Source organism: Panthera uncia, chromosome D2 (genome assembly GCF_023721935.1).
Source record: "Panthera uncia isolate 11264 chromosome D2, Puncia_PCG_1.0, whole genome shotgun sequence".
NCBI lineage: Eukaryota > Metazoa > Chordata > Mammalia > Carnivora > Felidae > Panthera > Panthera uncia.
In genome coordinates, this window is record NC_064818.1 from 56,067,739 (window position 1) to 56,088,323 (window position 20,585).

At 35.7% G+C, this 20,585-nt stretch overlaps 1 protein-coding gene across 1 annotated transcript in view; it reads right to left on the reverse strand.

Moving 5' to 3' along the window:
- Positions 1 to 7,722: 7,722 nt before the first annotated feature.
- LOC125933148 (uncharacterized) overlaps positions 7,723 to 20,585 on the reverse strand; it is a 59,935-nt gene continuing 47,072 nt past the window's right edge. Inside the window, exons 4-5 of the mRNA XM_049646007.1 lie at positions 8,852 to 9,013; positions 7,723 to 7,920 (exon numbers count right to left, since the gene is read on the reverse strand). Coding sequence (XP_049501964.1) covers positions 7,871 to 7,920; positions 8,852 to 9,013 — 212 coding nt within the window. The 3' untranslated portion in view covers positions 7,723 to 7,870. The remainder of the gene's footprint in view (positions 7,921 to 8,851; positions 9,014 to 20,585) is intronic.

Genomic DNA, 20,585 nt, shown 5'->3' on the forward strand with positions numbered 1-20,585 from the left:
ATATGTTCACACTCATATTACTATTCAAACACAAGATAAGGACACTATTCCTCTAGTTTTCACATACTCTGAGACAATGATTTCCAAAAGTAACTCAAAAAAAAAAAAAGCAAAAAAGCAATGCACATATTACTACCAACCTATTAATGATGGGAACATTTATGCTTAGAACATACTAATGGTCAGGGCACCTGGGAGGCCTAATCTATTAAGCATCTGACTCTTGATTTTGGCTAAGGTCATGCTCTCATGGTTCCTAAGTATGGAGCCCCATATGCAGCTCCACACTGGAAGGATGGATGGAACCTGCTTGGGATCCTCTCTCTCTCTTCTCCCCTCCCTACCCTTCCCCCTCTCAAAATAAATAAATAAACTTAGAAAAAAAGAAAGAGAGGGACGCCTGGGTGGCTCAGTCAGTTGAACGTTTGACTTCAGCTCAGGTCATGATTTCACAATTCATGAGTGTGAGCACCGCACTGGGCTCTGTGCTGACAGCTCAGAGCCTGGAGCCTGCTTTGGATTCTGTGTGTGTCTCTCTTTCTCCGCCCCTCCCCGCCTCATGCTTGCTGTCTCTCTCTCTCAAAAATAAATAAACACTTTTTAAAAATTAAAAAAAAAGAACATACTAATGGTTGATAACACAGCTGGAAAAATCTCAGCTAAGAGAGGCCTTCCCTGACTGTCATATCTAAAGTAGTCTATGCTCCAAACCTGCCAACCTCATCACTGTCACAGTGGCAGCCAGTAGTTTGACTGCTAAGAGATAATGCAGATAAAAATTGCCCTGGGAGATATGGAAGACCAGAGCTAGACTCGTTAAGTGGAAAAAAAAAAACAAATTAAAAAAAACTCTGCTAACCTGACACCCAGAGACATGAATTGATGAGAGGTGGTAAGAGGGGCTACAGGGCACCTAGAATTCGGGCAGGCCATGTGGCCCAGAGGCTGGATATACAACACCCTAAATATCACCAAAAGCAGAACCAAACACTACCGTAAAAGCTGGTTCTGAGCTAGGAAAACCAAGGGCAATAGAGACAAGATCCAAACTGCTAGCCTGCCAGAGGTGAGCACAAAGGAAGTGAAATACAGAAAAGAAAAACAAAATTTAAAGACTATGCACAACAAAAATAAATTTTAATGCATTTTTTGCAATATACATGACAAAGGATTACTAACTCTAATATATAAAAAGGATCTAATAAGGATCCTTTAAAAAGGATTTAATAAGAAATTGACCAATAACCCAATAAAAATGTAGGGTAAAGAAATGAAAAATTCATAGAAGAAATAAAAATGACAAAGAATATTAAAAAACTGTTAACATCATTAGTAATTGTGAACTATAATTAGAAACAACCACACCATCTCAATTATTATCTATTATACTAACACATATAAAAAGATGGAAAATAATCATCCTTAGCAAAAGACAGTATGAATGAGTTTTCTCTCATTCATTGTTAGTATAAGTATAAAGTGACATGACCTTCCTAAAAGTCCATTTACTATTCTTAAAAAGTCCATTTACTAAAAGTACCAAAATTTTAAATGTGCATTCCTTTGACATAGCACTCACACTTGTAGGAATTGTACAAAGAAATATATGTAGGGGCTCAGTCAGTTGAGAGTCCAACTTTGGCTCAGGTCATGATCTCACGGCTTGTGAGTTTGAGCCCCGCATCGGGGTCTGTGCTGACAGCTCAGAGCCTGGAGCCTGCTTCATATTCTGGGTCTCCCTCCCTCTCTCTGCCCCTCCTCCGCTCATGCTGTCTCTCTCTCTCTGTCTCTCAAAAATAAATAAACATTAAAAAAAATAAAAAGAAATCTATGTAATGATGTTCATCACAACATTGTTTAAAATCATGAAAAATTAAAGACAACCATGATGTCTACCAACAGAAGATCAGTTAAATAATTACAATATACTCATAAAATGCAATTCTAACGTAGCCATTAAAAAGAATATGAGCCTATATTCTTTGATATAGAAAGATGTTCTTTGATATAGAAAGATGTTCACAAAACATTAAGAGAAAGAATGTTACAAAATAACAGGCATGTAGGGGCGCCTGGGTGGCTTGGTCAGTTAAGCGTCCGACTTCGGCTCAGGTCATGATCTCACGGTCCGTGAGTTCGAGCCCCGCGTGGGGCTCTGTGCTGACAGCTCAGAGCCTGGAGCCTGTTTCAGATTCTGTGTCTCCCTCTCTCTCTGCCCCTCCCCTGTTCATGCTCTGTCTCTGTCTCAAAAATAAATAAACGTTAAAAAAAAAAAAAAGCAAAATAACAGACATGTATTATAATTATATTACTTCATTTGTATAAAAAGATATGTGTGTGTTTACTAACGTTTATAACTTAGGTATACATGTGTGTGTGGATAGAGGGATGTCTAGAATAATATTGATAAAAATTATTTTTATCTATATTATAATAATAAATATGAACAAAGTTCTCATTTGGAAAAATATACTTTGACTTTAAAGTATTTCGTAGATAAATATTCAGATATTTACATATATGAAATAATGAAGTCATTTCATTGAAATCATGTGAAAAGCAACCATCACCACTATTTTTTTAATATTGCTTGTGAGGTTTTTAGAAATTTAAAGGAAAATACTTAGTAAAAAATCTAGAAAAGAGACAAAAATCTACCTTTGTTTCTGATAAACAGCTTATTTCTACCCTGGAAATAAGTTATAAAGAGAAAGAAGTTCACTCTCAACATCAGCAAAAGTATAAAGTATTAAAGAACAAGTTAAACAAAAAAAGCACAGGAAAAAAATTATGAAATGTTTCAAATGACATAAAACAAGAACTGAACAAGCAAAGAGATATATCCCATAATCTTAAGTGGAAAACTTAATATCGGAAAAGTATCAATCCCCTCCAAATCAGGTTATAAACTGAATTCAATTCCAATCAGAATACAGTGATGAGTATCTTGAACTAGAAGAAATGAAAAACTCCCTTCAAAAATTATACGAGAATAGCTATGAAAACCTTGAAGGGAAAAATGGAAGAGTGGTTAACAAACCTTACCAGATATCAAAACAGTACAGCACTGGCACAGAAATAAACAGAAAAAGTGACAGAAAAGAGAGTTCACAAATAAATACACATATATGTAGGAGTATAACATATAACATATATGATGTTTCAGTTCAGTGGCAAAAGAATATTTTTAAAACAGTGCATTCATAGCTTGTAAGAAAATAATGTGATATACTTACATCACACTAATATAAACATAAATTCCAGTTATAGTAAGAGATTAAAGCTCTAAATTAAAAACAGAGTAAAAAAATGATATTCAAAGAGGAAAATGGTTTGCAATACATTTGACAAAGGATTAACGTTCCTAATTCACAAAGAGTACTTACAAACTGATCAACACCAAAAATAAAAAAAAGGTCAAAGAACATGAATATGTAACTCACAAAACAAAATGCAAGTCAACAATAAATATGTGAAAATAATACTCTCTCTGGCTATCACCAGAAAACTGCAAAAATGAGATAATATTTCTCACCTGTTAGGCTGAGAAAGCTGGAAAAGAGCACTGATAGCCAGTGCTCATGAGAATGCTAGGAAATAACTGCTCTCTTACTGCTAGTGGGAATGGAAACTGCTATAATCTCTTCTGAAAATTATCTGGCAAGGTTCATCACAATTTTAAATGCAAACCATAAAAAATTCATACATTGGACTTCATCAAAATTAAGACTCTGCTCTCTAAAAGAAACTACTAATAAAGAGACAGTCACGGAAAAAAAAATATTTTCAAATTGTATATCTGAAAAAGGACTTACAGCCCAAAATATATATAGAACTTTCAAAACCCAATAGTAAGAAAATAACTCACTATTTTTTTCAATGGGCAAAAGGCTTAAACAGACACTTTACCAAAGGAGATATATAGATGGCAAATAAACACATAAGAGATGCTCAATACCATTAGCCATAAGGTAAACTGCAATTAAAACCATGAGATGCTACTACGTACTCATTAGAGTAGCTAAAATTTAAAAGACATACAATACTAATTGATGGCAAAAAATATGGGTGAACGAGAAGTCTCACATACTACTAGAATGCAAGACAGTTTCAGCCACTTTGGAAAACAATCTGACAGCTTCTTTTAAGTTACATAGACACCATGAAATCAAGCATTCCCACTCTTAGGTACCTACCTAAAAGAAAAGAAAAAAATATGTCAACACAAAGAGCTAAGAACAAATGTTTATAGTGGCTTTATTCATAATCACCAAAAGCTAGAAACAAACCAAATGTCCAACAACAGAGGAGTGGATAAATGAGTTGTAGCATATTCACAACATGAAATATCTATCACTCAGCAATAAAAGGAATGAAATGCTGATATATGCAAGAAGTGAATGAATCTCAAAAAAAATATGCTCGGTGAAAGAAATAAGACACACAACCATTTTATTATTCCATTTATATGACATTTAGGAACAAATACCAGATCACATACAGCTAAGGACTGGGGGTAGGGGGTGGGAGGAAACTGCAAAGGGAGACAAGAGAACCCCTAGAGTGAGGGAAATCTTATCATGAGATGGTGGTGGCTATATGACTCTATGATATATACATCTGTCAAAATTTACTTTTTCTTCATATAAATTATACCACAAAAAACTTGATTCTATAAAATTTTAAAATACATACCTTTTGACCCAGACACCCCACTTTGAGGAATCTATTCTACAGAAATAAATGTGTCAACATGTATATAAATTAATGTACATTGATAGAGAAATGGTTAAATAAAGTGTGTTGTATTCAATGCTATAGAATACAATGCAAATAATTTTAAATTTTTTTAATATTTATTCATTTCTGAGAGAGAGAGATACGGCGCGAGCAGGGGAGGGGCAGAGAGAGGAAGAGACACAGAATCTGACAGCACAGAGCCCGATTTGGGGCTCAAACTCAGGAACCACAAGATCACACCTGATCCAAAGCCAGACACTTAACCAACCAAGCCACCCAGATGCCCCCAATGCAAATAATTTTAAAAGAACCGGAAATAATATGAGCTAATATTATGATTTGTGGGAACTGAAAAACAGTTCTCGTTCCACTGATTTGAGCCCTGATTTGCTCAACTAAATTTAGAAGAATGGGCCACAACAGGGAAGTACAAGCCTCTTTTGCTCAATTCATCTACCACAGTAACACAGTAAAGCTGACCATAGGATCCCAATCCACTTTGGAATCTAATGGCTGAGAGGGTGTATAAAACAAAAAGTAGCCGCAATTAACATGACAAGAGTCCTCATAAAAGAATCCTGGAAAGCATCTTAGGTAATGCCATCCTTTTGTAAGGGCTTTGGTTCAGGCTGCCTAGTTACAGAGGGTTGACTATGACTTCACAGCATAAATAAATTTTGTTTTAATTTGACCCCATTTCAAGATCACTCACTATGTTCTATATATTATTGTGCAGAATGCTGTAAAAATATGATATTCCTTATCCTTCAGAAGCTTATGTTCTAAACAAAATCCTAGAAAATACATTGCCCCTTAAAGCTGACTTTTTCATTTGATTATAGGAATCCACCACAAAATTTCAATTTATACCTCAAAAAGTATGGGGGTGGAGCAAGGTGAGGGGAAATGAATACTGAATCTGAACCTATTAAAGTTATTAATTAGATGTCAAAATTATCCCAAGTCAATTCATTTATCATATAAACAGCAAGACATTTTCAACGAACTTACAGAACATTATTACATTAAGAGTCATGAGAACACAAAGAAATGGAAGAATAATCCCTTTTCTTTCTTAAATGCTCCCGGACAAACTGGATGCTACAGGACAAGATAAGATACATCCACGTGTTGTTGAGTCAGTGTGAAAAGTGCAGGATGCAACTCATCACCATTTAAAACAGTTCTATCACTGATGTTCTACTGGTATTACTCCATCACCTTCCTAAAACCTTGGAGTTCACTGCAAAAACCCACTATATTAGGGAAGGCTAACATTATTTCCATTGCTATGTAAATCATTCACATGAAAACATAAAGACATATTTAATATCATGCAAAAATACACTCCACTTTTCTAAAAATGTGATATAAGGAGGAACACTTCAATAAGATATACACATTAAAGAATTGTTACTAGTTTCTGTTAACTGAGCTGTCACTAAGTCCTGGAGGGTTGTTTCCTTTTACTGAACAGTCAGAAGACCTTCAAAGCTAGAATATAATCTGCTCTCATCTGAGGGGTGGCTGTTTAAGAGAGAAGATGAGCTGGAATGCAGAAAATGAAGGCATGCCTCTCACCTCAACGCTGACAGTCACATCAGCTAAAGATGGAACATCTAAGAATGGGGGCTTGCTTGTGAGGTGGAGGGCAACAACTATCATTTTTAACCATGCTTTTAAGCATCTGATGTTTCAATCGCTTTATTATTTTTTTCCTATACTATGATCTTAGTCAACCAATTTTAAAATAAAGAATATACCACTAACTGACCAGAAAACTATTATGATACACTGCTACTCATATACATGAAATTCTGTAAATAATTGAGAAGGGTTGAGGGGATGGCAGAGTCATGAAGAAAATGATCTCTTTCTAAGATTTTGGAGGCCTAGTTTCCTCATCTTGTTCCACATAAATACTTTCATTGCAGACATTTCAAATATTATGCCAGAGTTACACAAAATAAGTGGAACATCACCAAGCAGAAATCCTAGAGTAGGTGTTCTGAACATGTTGGTAAAGAGAGTCACTTCATTTGAGAGGTCTCTGCCCCTTCAACCTCACCCTCCTTACCAATATACATTCATCACTGAAAAGGGAAATATTTACAAAAGTTAGTTTAGTTATGTTTAAATATTATGTTTAGCTGTCTGGAGACCATGTTCTCAAAATTTATACAAGAAATCAAGGATTAAACTTCATAACAATTAGGAAACCACACTGTGTAAAATCAAAGACTTAGTTAAAGGACATTAAAATAGTTTTACCACTGGTGCTAAATTGAAATGGCTACAGCTCTTCCCAACACCTGGAACCAAAACCTTTTGAACTTTCATGTAAACAAACTGGGGCACACCAAATGCTCTGTCTGTAGCAAGGTACCACCCCTGTACAAGCATTTGGGTGAAAAATGTGGAAAATGCCTGAGGACTCTTTGAAGCAGCTTGGGAGAAGTAAGAGCAGGAAAGAGGCTCTTCTCTAGGGTAAGTTTGTTTAGTGGAAAGTAAGCAAGTTGTCAGGGTAAAAGTTGACAATGTTGATTCCAACAGTTTGAACTGCGAATAAACATTCAAAGGGATTATGTTACTGAGAATTAGAAAAGATTCCATTGAACTCAATAGAACACTTGTGTTTTCAAAGATAATATGCCTTCAAGCCACACTCTGAATCCACAGTTTAGGGTTAGAATTACCTTAAGCCCTTTCTATGCCACATTAAAGAACACAAGATCTGACCTCTTTAATATAGATCTAAAATTAACATAAGGGTGGAATAAAAATATTTCTAATACCTGAATTGGAAAATATTAATATATGTACATCTGTATGCCTGAGACAGAATGAAGAAATTTGGATAAAAATCTATGTTCTTTCCAAATATCTAAACTTAAACCAACCATCTTAGGGAAACCAACTTAGGGAAATAATACATTGGCTATAAATCACTTTTAAGTTTTCCCTCCTTAATAACTTATCAAAGAGCAAAAAACAAGGCCTATAATTATGAAATCTATAATCCTCTTCTCTGCTCACCAAAGCACATTTAAATCTGGCTTTCACCTCATGCTGTTGGGTTTTCACCAGGTACAAGAAGAAAAGTTGGAAGAGACTTGTGCTTTTTCAGAAGTTAAACAATTTGGTTGCCACTCAGCAATTCCTGGTGAAATGCCAGGAAGCCTATTAAAAAAAATTAAAATTGTCCTAACTTGGAGTTTACAAAAATAAGTGTGAGATATTCATAGCCTGTCAGACATTCCATCTTTTGAATATTAAATATTGATAAACACAGGAAACACACACACTTGTGATTTGTTAAACTTTATTTGGAGCAATATAATGCAGGAATGCCTTGCATGCCCTCAAGAAAATGGAAGTAACTTAGACCGCTCTTCTTACTCCATCTCAAGTACTCCATTATTCTCACATTAGAGTCTGCTATTAGAATCTTCTCCAAAACTTGACGAAAGCATGCAACTCACATGCTCTGTACCAGCAAAGCTTGCAGGCAGCCTTGCAAAAAGCTTTTTCTCCTTTGAGCTCTCACACAAATTCACTTCCCTCCTTGAACCAAGGATGTAAGGGAGTATGGCTGTCTCATAGCCTCTTTGCTCTTAAAATGAAAATCAAATTCTCCAGATACTTTCAAACTCCACCAGGAATAGAACATTCTCAGCTCAGCCTGTGGATCATTATCTCTTTTACATTTCATCTTTATGTTCACTGGGTTCACAGAAAGGGCATACACAGAAAGAGGAAAATAGCTGCTTCTTAGACACCAAATTTAGTAATTCTCTCAAATCCACTGGCACACATCTAAAAAGTCATATTTTTATAAGGCTTCATTAGGTTTTCATTGGTTCTGTCTTTTGAGAACACACATGCTGAGTTGCCTATAACTTCAAGCCAAAATACATCTGCAAACTACAAGAAATATTTTTTATAGGAAGACAAAAGTAATCACAATTTAAAAAGGGATATAGTGGATGGAGACAGACAGATACAGGCTCATCTAGATCCCACTTTAGTGTCTACCAAACATCAAGTTGTTAACTAATGGAGGCCATCAATCTATAATGCTTAAGATTCCAAACGACTCCAATAGCCTTACCTGTTAATATGAGATTACTGTAAGTATTAGAGAATTGCTCCTTTAGAAGAACAAGATGCATTTGAGCTGCCTTCTCCCGCTGGAGCTCCAGCATAACATCAGGGTGCTGAGCAATCTTGCAGCCTTTCTGTTTATCCAAGGCAACATCACTTCGAACAATGTCTACAAAAAGAAATAAAGGCAGGCAGCAAAAACAAAACAAAACAAATAACCATATACACATCAACGTCTTGTTTCACCCAAAATGACAGAATTTATAAACTACCATATTTCATCAGAATGAAGAGATTCGGAAGTAATAAACCTGAAGAGTCTCCAACTTCATGATACATCCTGTAGGTTTCTCTAGTCATTTCCAAATCCTCTGCAATTTCCATTTTCTTATCTCACTCTGACCTCATTTAAGATGCTCACTCCTCCATTCTCCTCTAAGCTCACCTCCAGGACTTATTTACTTCCTGGGGCCTTTTCTTAACATCTTTTACCATTCTCCATGGAAAAAAATAATACAACTTTGTCTGAAAACTAGTGACTATGATTATTTCCTCTACTTCATGCTGTAGGACCAGGTGATAGCTCCTGTATATATATTCAGGATATGTGACCTGCTTTCAAATTTACCAGCCAGCCTATTCAGCTCACATTAGGGCTACCATTCTCTCCTTAGCTGCTCAGGATTTCTGCTGCTATTTTTCATGTGCCTCTAGCTGCATTCTGACTCATTAATAACTCTTTTTTTAATTTTCAATGTTTTTATTTCATTTTTGAGAGAAAGAGAGAGGGAGGGAGAGAGAGACGGCACACGAGCAGGGGAGGGGCAGAGAGAATGGAAGACACAGAATCTGAAGCAGGCTCCAGGTTCTGAGCTCTAAGCATAGAGCCCGATGCAGGGCTCAAACTCATGAACTGTGAGATCATGACTCTCCTGAGCTAAAGTCAGATGCTTAACTGACTGAGCCACCCAGGCGCCCCAATAACTCTTTAAATCTAGAAGTATTTTGTAAGTCAGTGAAGGAAACAAGAGTAGGACTAGAGTCACTTTGCAGATCTGCTTCTTTCCCAATTATTTTCCCATTGGTGACAGGCTGCTTTTTATACTTCAATATGATTTTTACTCAAAGCCCAAGTATTCTCCAGAAAATAGTCACCCTCAAAAACAGTCACCTAGAACGTTTCCCAATTAGCAGGGAGCTTTGATACCCTAAAGTTATTTGTTTATTTTTGTAAATTAAAATATAATTCAGCTTATTATCATATAAACAAATAATTATCAGCAGCAATCTGGATAACAGCTCTAGAAACTTCCAAGTTTTACATAGCATATTGAAAGATTTTAGGGGAAAATGCTAAGAAAAAAAATGTTCTGCCACTGTTAACACCAATGGCTTTGGAAAGAAAAAACTAATGCCCATGTTAATGGTAGCAAACTAACGCCCATGTTAATGGTAGCAATAGAAAAGATTTTAAACAATGCTCAAAGAGAAAATAAGAGTATGTGGCATCAAAGGTGAGACATCATTGTAGACAAATAATCTTCAAACCCATCAACAGAGCCCTATAATAGAGAAGCCCAGATATAAATACAAGCCCATGATGAGGAGAGTCAGGATGTGTAGTACACAAAGATTAGCCAGATGTGGGAATGGCTCTCACTTAACCTTGGATGAAAACAGGAGAGCTGGTTGGGAACAATGCAATCTATTCCTAAACATATTTATGACACTTTCTAGACTATAGGTAAAAACTGAACTCATTTAACATTCAAGTAACTACTCTCATAGATTTTCTGAGGCTTGAATACAAAATTAGAATAAATTAATTCAAGACATACTCTAGTTTTTAAGACCACCAATAGAAAGCAAGAGGAAACATATTAATTACACTGTACCAATGAATCCTTCCAATAATCCTATGAAAGTATGTGGTAGATATTGTTGACCAGCTGACCCAAACCGTAAACCCAATCCCTTCTTTGCTTCCTTCTACTGCAAAGACTAAAACACAAAAATAAACAATTTCCCAGCTTTCCTTGAAGCAAGGGGTGACATGTAACATAGTTCTGGCCAATGAGCTGCAGGCAGACATCCTTAGAGGGACTTAACTTTAGTGACAAAACCTCACTAAGAGAAAACCAGGATTTTTGTCCTTCAACCTATTAGCCTTTCCCATTCTGTGTGTCTAAAACATAGATATGAAGCCCAGAGTTAAAGTAGCTATTTTGTGGCAATGAGTCAAGAAGTAAGAGAGCAAAGGACTACACACTAAGGATGGTGAACTGAAAGATCAGAAGATTTTAATGAGCTACGACAGCTACCATACTTGTCCCAGACTGCACATCTTTTGATTTCTTGTTATATGAAATATTAGTTTCTTATTTTTAAAATCCTTACCTGTTTTTGAAATCCTAAATGATAAAGAATAATATTATTATCCCTACTGTGTATATGTAGATTCCTGAGATCCACAAAGCTTAAGTGACTTGCTCAAGTTCACATTGCGTGGTCAGTCCCCAAATCCAGGAATTTTCAAAGTCAAGTCCAGTGACCTTTCCAAAAGTTACTCTTATATAGAAACTCATAAATTTAATAGTAAATTACAGTAAATAATAAAAGTGAGGAACTGAAGAGAAAAACCTAATTATACTGTAACAGCAGCATACCATAGGCGGTCTATCCAGAAAAGAAATACGTATGATACTTTCCCAGAAAACATTACAAAACTTGTACCAAAACATACTATATAGAGTGAAGAGAAGTTTCAGTTATTCAGATATCTTCTAATAGGAGTCTAATACAAAAGTAGAATACCTACCAAACTCTCTATTTCCTATGGAATAAATGTATTGCTCAGAAGGCAGAGAAAGCAATAATTATAACTAACAGTCTCAATGTCATTCCAACCAGAACCTTAAAATACAGTGATCACACTGTCTTAACAACAGTAAGAAGAGAAACCCATGGGCATGGCCAAACATGTCTGAGACTTCAGAAGTGTACACAACAACAATGTTTGGGGAAAATATAGATATGCTGTATACATTCTTTATTCACTCCTGATTTATTTGAAATTGTATCAAAGACTAAATAAATACACAAAAAAGAATACTTATCAAAGATGTACGTGGCCACATATGTCTGGAGGAAGAGCTAATATCATAGATGACAGATTCAAACTTCAAAAATATCTTGGCAACCTAGAACTTAGGCTGAAATCTCCAAGACACAGACAAGAACACAAAGTCCTGCATTTATAGTGAAAAGTAATTACATAAGAGGGAAAGTCCAGGCCAGACACAAGCTCAAATATTTAAGATCTTATTAAGTTTTGTACATTTTAGTTGAATACAAGCTTTATGTAAGTCAGTGATATGCTGCCATATACAATATTGCTGCCCAAAAGATTAAGGCAATTCTTAGATCAAATTAATAGAACCAGCATATCCAGAATACAAGGAGTAACATAGCCACCCTGAATTCCATGCCAGCCAAGGGCAGCAAAGTAAAGAGTTGGAGTTAAAGCAGACCTTGGTTCAAATTCTGGGTTGGTGATCACTTATTAGCTGCAGAAGTGACAGAAAACAATGCCTCTGTAAGCCTCTATTTCTTCATACTGTTATTGTAAAGAGTCATTAAAGATTTAGCACTATGCATGCCACATAATAAGAACTATATAAAGGGTAGCTATTACTATTTTTATTATTATAATACTCTACTTGTAGCATTATATGTTTTTTCACCTGTAATAGTTTCATAGGATACTAATCATCTAGAGTCCACCCAAAGAAAAGTGCCAAAATTGGAAATTATTTTATTTTTTAAAAATAACTGAAAAAAGGGGCACCTAGGTGGTTCAGTCGGTTAAGTGTCTGACTTCAGCTCAGGTCATGATCTCACAGTTTGTGGGTTTGAGCCCTGCATCCGGCTCTGTACTGACAGCTCAAAGCCTGGAGCCTACTTCAGATTTTATGTCTCCCTCACTCTCTGTCTGTCTCTCTCTCTCTCTCTCAAAAATAAAAAGAACATTTTTTTAAAATAGCTGAAAAAACAGTATTGAGCCCAGCAAAGAAAACATTAAAGAAGACTTGCTTCATATAGAAGAGAAAACTGAATTATTCTATATAAATCCAGAAAGCCAAACATAATGGGAGCAACCAAAAAACAAACTTTAGCTTCACATGAGAGAACTGTAACAACAGAAGCTATCATACAAGGAAAGGAGCTACTTGAAGACAGAAGAAATCTCAGTGGCAGCACAAGATTAAAAGCGTAAGTGAAAATAATTTATTTTAAAAAGGCAAAACAACAATTCTCATAGGAAAAAATAAAATTACAGATTGGCTATATCTAAAATGTTCAGTTTCCAATAAAAAATTATGAGTCATGGAAAAAAACAGGAAAGTGTGACTCGTACTTAAAAATAAAAACAAAAGCAGTCAATTAGAGCTAACTCTATACTGCCCCAGCAGATGAAGACTTCAAAAAACAGATTATAAATACATTTTAAAAATTCAAAGAAACCATGTTTAAATTAGAAAAACCTAACAAAGACTCAATGAATAGGAGGATGAAACAGATACTTTTATTTAAAAAAAAAAAAAAGGAATAAATGGATATTCTAGAGTTGAAAAGTACAAAAACTGAAATGAAAAATGCACTAGGATGGGCTTTAACAGCAGATCTGAAAGGGCAAGAGAAAGAATCAGAATGTGAAAACAGATAAATAGAAATAACAAGAAAAACAGAGAGAAGATGACCAAGGAAAAATAAACAAAGCCTCAGAGTATTATGGAATAAAATGAAGCAATCCAACAGAAAGGAGAAAGGAAGAAAATTATTTCAAAAAATAATGATCAAAAAATTCCCAAATTTGATGAAAATCATTTATCCACAGATCCAAGAAGTACAACAAAAAGAATCATTACAAAGAAATCTACACCTAGACACATCATAGTATAACTCTTGAAACTGCAAGATAAAAGAAAATCTTAAAAACAAAAGGGAAAAAACTCATCTCAAAAAAAGAACTAGCAATACAATTAATGGTTGACTCCTAATCTGAAACAATGGAAGCCAGAAAGCAGTGGAAGACCATATTCTAAGTGCTGAAAGAAAAAAAAATTCTTATAACAAAGAATTCTAAATCCAGCAAAACCATCATTCAAAAAATGAAAGCAAAATAGACACTTCCATATTAAAAAAAAAAAAAACAACACTGGGTCTTTACTAGCAAATCTGCAATATAAGATATATTAAAGGAAGTCTTTCAGACTGAAAGGAAATGATACCAGCTAACTCAAATACACACAAAGAAATAAAATACATTAGAAATGGTATAGGAGAGGGGCGCCTGTGTGGCTCAGTTGGTTAGGCATCTGACTTTGGCTCACATCATGATCTCACAGCTTGTGGGTTCAAGCCTGTATCAGGCTCTGTGCTGACAGCTCAGAGCCTAGAGCCTGCTTTGGATTCTGTGTCTCTCTCTCACTCTGCCCCTCCCCTGTTCATTCTCTCTCTCTATCCCGCTCTCTCTCTCTCAAGAATAAATAAACATTAAAATTTAAAAAAAACAAATGGTACAGGGGTGCTTGGGTGGCTCAGTGGTTAAGTGTCTGACTTTGGCTCAGGTAATGATCTCGCAGTTCATAAGTTCAAGTCCTGTATCAGGCTCTGTTCTGACAGCTCAGAGCCTGAAGTCTGCTTCGAATTCTGTGTCTCCCTCTTTCTCTTGCCCCTCCCCCACTCGTGCTCTGTCTCTCTCTCTCTCTCTTCTCTCTCAAAATAAACATAAAAAATGATTTTTTAAAAAGAAATGGTATATATGTTGGTAAATATAATAGAACTTTTATACTCTTAATTTCTTTAAAATACATAAGATTATATACAGAAAACAATGTTATAGTTATAACATATGGTTATAATATATAAAAATTGACATTATAGAGGGAATAGGAAAATATGGCATATTGATGCAAGTTGCTATAATTTGCCAAAATTAGGTTAGTATTAAGTTGAATTGGACTGTGATAAGCTAAGATGTAATTCCTGGGCAGCCACTAAGAAAATAACAGAAAATTATGCAGTGTAAAAATCAACAGAGAAATTAAATAAGTAATCTAAAAATGATATTTTTAAAAATCTAGAAAATTGGTTTAACAGAAAAAAGGCAGTAAAGGTAAGAAATATAGAAAATATCAAAATAGCAGACATAGATCCAACTATACCAATAACTGTATTAAATGTAAATGGACTAAACACTCTAATCAAAAGCTACAGATGTTCAGATTGAGTTTAAAGAAGCAAGATCCACTGCTGGTGGGAATGCAAACTGGTGCAGCCACTCCGGAAAACAGTATGGAAGTTCCTCAAAAAATTAAAAATAGAACTACCCTACGACCCACAATTGTACTACTAGGTATTCACACATGGGATACAGGGATGCTGTTTCGAAGGGACACATGCACCTCAATGTTTACAGCAGCACTATCAATAATAGCCAAAGTATGGAAAGAGCCCAAAGGTCCACTGATGGATGAATGGATAAAGAAGATGTGGTATATATATATACAATGTAGTAATACTCGACAATCAAAAAGAATGAAATCTTGCCATTTGCAACTACGTGGATGGAACTAGAGGTATTATGCTAAGTGAAATTAGAGAAAAACAAATATCATATGACTTCACTCATATGAGGACTTTAAGAGACAAAACAGATGAACATAAGGGAAGGGAAGCAAAAATAATATAAAAACAGGGAGGGAAACAAAACATAAGAGACTCTTAAATATGGAGAACAAACAGAGGGTTACTGGAGGGGTTGTAGGAGGGGGGATGGGATAAATGGGTAAGGGACATTAAGGAATCTACTCCTGAAATCATTGTTTCACTATATGCTACCTAATTTGGATGTAAATTTTAAAAAATAAAAAATTAAATTAAAAAGAAAGAAAGAAAGAAAGAAAGAAAGGAAGGAAGAAAGAAAGAAAGAAAGAAAGAAAGGAGCAAGATCCAAATATATGCTGTTGAAGAGACACATTTTATTAAAAAATTTTTTTTAACGTTTTATTTATTTTTGAGACAGGGAGAGACAGAGCATGAACAGGGGAGGGGCAGAGAGAGGGAGACACAGAATCCGAAGAATCCGAAACAGGCTCCAGGCTCTGAGCTGTCAGCACAGAGCCCGACGCGGGGCTCAAACTCACGGACCGCGAGATCATGACCTGAGCCGAAGTCGGCCGCCCAACTGACTGAGCCACCCAGGCGCCCCGAAGAGACACATTTTAGATTTAAAGACAAATATAGGTTGTGGCACCCATTGTGTTGTTATTTAATCATGTTTGTTGTTGTTGTTGTTTGGGTTTTTTTGTTTTGTTTTGTTTTGTTTTTGCTGTGGAGAGAAAGAAAGAAAAATATTTTCCTTTTTCTTCAATAACTGCTCTCCTTCTGGACTGGGAGGGTAAAAACTTGGTTCCTTTCTCATTCCCTGTAGTCAAAGAATCTGTGGCTCAGATTCACAAAGATGCAGATTTTGACTGTAGGTTGCCCTAATCTGCTTTTCCCATTCTTTCACACTACTTAACACAATGGATAAGTACTTCTAGACAACACTCCCTAAGAATGGGGAAAAAAAGACAACCCACTTAACTTTATTTTTCTTTTCTTTTAATTTTTATTTATTCATTTTGAGAGAGAGAGAGAGAGCATAAGCAGGGAAGGGGTAGAGAGAGGGAGAAAGAGAATCCCAAGAGGACTCCATGCTGTCAGCACAGAGTCCCATGCAGGGCTCCATCTCATGAACCATGAGATCATGACCTGAACTAAAATCAAGAGTCAGATACTTAACTAACTGAGCCACCCAGGTGCCCCTGAACTTTTTTTTTTCTTAAGCTCTCGGTAATCTGCTTTTTTTTTAAGTATAATTGACATATAATTAACATATAACATATCAGTTTCAGGTGTACAACAGAATGATTCAACACTTGTATATGTTGTCAAAGAGCACCACAATAAGTCTGATTAATATCCATTACCATATATAGTCACAATTTTTTTCTTGTAATGAGAGCTTTTAAGATTTACTCTTTTTTTTAATGTTTATTTATTTTTGAGAGAGAGAAACACATAGACTGTGAGTGGGGTTGGATCAGAGAGAGAGGGATACACAGAATCCGAAGCAGGCTCCAGGCTCCAAGCTGTCAGCACAGAGCCTGACGTGGGGCCTGACCTCACAAACTGTGAGATCATGACCTGAGCCAAAGTTGGCTGCTTAACCGAATGAGCCACCGAGGCATCCCTAAGATTTACTCTTTTAGCAACTTTCAAATATGCAATACAGTATTATTAACTATGGTCACCATGCTATACATTACATTGCCATGACCTATTTTTTTTATAATTGGAAGCCTGTACCTTTTGATTTCCTTCACCCATTTTACCACACCCCCACTTGCTGCCTCTGGCAACCACCAATCTGCTCTATGTATCTATGAGCTTGTGTATTGTGTTTTGTTTCCAATTCCACATATAAGTGAGATCGTATGGTATTTGTCTTTATCTGACATATTTCACTTAGCATGATGGCCTCAAGGTCCAGGCATATTATCACAAATGGCAAAATTTCATTGTTTTCTATTCCATATTGTGTGTATGTATGTATGTGTGTGTTTCACAATTTCTTTATCCATTCATCCACTGATGGACACTTAGGTTGTTTCCATATTGTGGCTATTATAAATAATGCTGTAATGAACATGGGGGTGCATATATTTTTTCTTTCAAGTTACAGTTTTCATTTTCTTCACATAAATACCCAGAAGGGGAACCTGCTAGATCATATGTAGTTCTATTTTTAATTTTTTTGAGGAACTTCTATACTACTTTCTGTAGTAGCTGCACCAATTTACATTCTCACCAACAGTGTATGACAGTTCCCTTTTCTCCACATCCTCATTGACATTTGTTATTTTTTATCTTTTTGATAACAGCCATTCAAACAGGTGTGACAAAAAGATATTGCATTGTGGTTTGGGTCTGCATTTCCCTGATGATTAGTGATGCTGAGAATCTTTTCATGTGCCAATTGGTCATGTTTTCTTTGGAAAACCATCTAGATCTTTTGCCCATTTTTTAATCAGATTATTGTTGGCTATTGAGTTGTAAACATTCTTTCTATATCTTGGATATTAACCCTTATCAGATACATTTGCAAGTATTTTCTCTCATTCAGTAGGTTGCCTTTTCATTTTGTTGGTGATTTCCTTTGCTGCGCAAGACAAATTTGTAAATAGTAAATGTAATAAATATTGGGGTGCCTGGGTGGCCTAGTTGGTTAAGTGTCTGACTTTGGCTCAGGTCATGATCTCACAGCTTGTGAGTTCAAGTCCCACATCACGCTCTGTGCTGACAGCTCAGAGCCTGGAGCCTGCCTCAGATTCTGTGTCTCCCTCTCTCTCTCGGCCCCTCCCCTGCTTGCTCTGTCTCTCTCTCGCTCGCTCTCAAAAATATATAAAAACATTAAATTTTTTTACTTTTAAGATAGTAAATATTACCAGAGAGACAGACAGAGTGATAAAATAGAGACAGATCATAGTGATAAAAGGGTCAATATATCAGGAAGATACAACAACTATAAATGTATATGCACCGAACCAGTAAGTTTCAAAATACATAAAATACAATCTGACTAAATTGAATGGGAGATTCAATGATTATAGTTCAAGACTTCAATACCTCACTCTATATTTGCTGGAACTAGATAGAAAATCAGCAAGGGTCAATATACCTTACTGACATTTATAGGACATACCAAATAAAAGCAGGATACACATATTTTCTAAGCACACATGAAACATAATCAGAATAACCTTATGCTAGGTCATAAAATAAATCTTATAAATTTGAAAGGATTTATGTCATATAAAGTATGTTTTCTGACAACACTGGAATCAAATTAGAAATCCATAACAGAAAGACCTCTAGAAAATACCCAAATATTAAGAAACTAAACAATATGTTTCTAAATAACCTATGGATCAAAGAAATCACAGGGAAATTAGAAAATATTTTGAACTGAATGAAAATGGGAACACATGATATCAAAATTTATGGAACAGAGTCTAAATAGTACTTAGAAAAGAAAACTATAGTTTTATATACAATGTATTAGAAAAGAAAAGAGCACCAGGGTGGCTCAGTTAGTTAAGTGTCTGACTCTTGATTTTGGCTCAGGTCATAATCTCACAGTTTGTGAGTTTAAGCTCCAGCATTGGGCTCTGCGTTGATAGTATGGAACCTGCTTAGGATTCTCTCTCTCCCTCTCTCTCTCTGCCCCTCTCCGGCACTCGCTTTCTCGATAGATAGATAGATAGATAGATAGATAGATAGATAGATATTAAAAGAAAAAAGATCTCAAATCAATAATCTAAGTTCCCACCTAGAAACTAGAAAAATAAGAAAAAATTAAACACAAGCAAGCAGAAAGATGAAAGTAAAGACTTCTATTGATTTCTATTCTGATAGAAATCGATGAAATAGGAGTGCCTGGGTGGCTCAGTTGGTTGAGCATCTGGCTCTTGATTTCAGTTCAGGTCATGATCCCAGGGTTGTGGGATCAAGCCCCACGTCATGCTAAGCATGGAACCTGCTTAAGATTCTCTCTCTGCCCGTCTCTGTCCCCTTCCTGCTCACATGCTCTCTCTCTCTTCCTCTAAAATAAAAAATAAGGAAAGAAATACAGAAATCATGAAATAAAAAATGGGAACAACAGCAAAAATCAATGAAACAAAATAGTGCTTCATTGAACAGATGAACAAAATTGAGAATTTTTAAGATGGAATGGCAAAATAAGAAAACACAAATTACCAAAAATAGGGGAGGAAAGGCAATCCCAATTGTTATATACTGTATGATTCCACTTACATAACATTTTCAAAATGACAAAATTATAGTGTTAGGGATAGATCACAAACAAGTAGCATGAGGTTGTTGCTTTCGGGTGGTACAACAGTTTTGTATTCTGATTGTTATATTGGTTACACAAATTCATATATGTAGTAAAATTTCATAGAATTATACACACAGAGAAGAAATGAATACATGTAAAAACTGGCAAAATACGAATAAGGCCTACAGTTTAGTTAACTTCCTGTACTATTTTTACAAGTTTTTATGCATCTAAAATTATTTCAAAATAAAGTTTAGATTCCCGGGAGATCTTTTGGAAGATGGCGGAGTAGGAGGACGCTGGGCTCACCGCGCATCCTGTTGATCACTTAGATTCCACCTACACCTGCCTAACTAACCCAGAAAACCACCAGAAGACTAGCAGAACAGAGTCTCTGGAGCCAAGCGCAGACGAGAGGCCCACGGAAGAGGGTAGGAAGGGCGGTGAGGCGGTGCGCGCTCCACGGACTGGCAGGAGGGAGCCGGGGCGGAGGGGCGGCCCGCCGGCCAAAATAAAGTTTAAAAAGAACTTAGACCTTTACATCATACACACACACAAAATTAACTCAAAATGGATCACAGACCTAAATATAAGAACTAAACCTATAAATTTTATAGACTATATAGGAAAATGTCTTTGTTTCCTTAAGTTAGGTAAATATTTCTCAGTTGTAACACCAAAAGTACAATTCACAATGGAAAAAAATAATGAACTGAACTTTACCAAAAGTAAAAGATTCTGCTTTTTAAAACATCATTAAGAAAATAAAAAGCTAAGACATAGACTGAAAGAA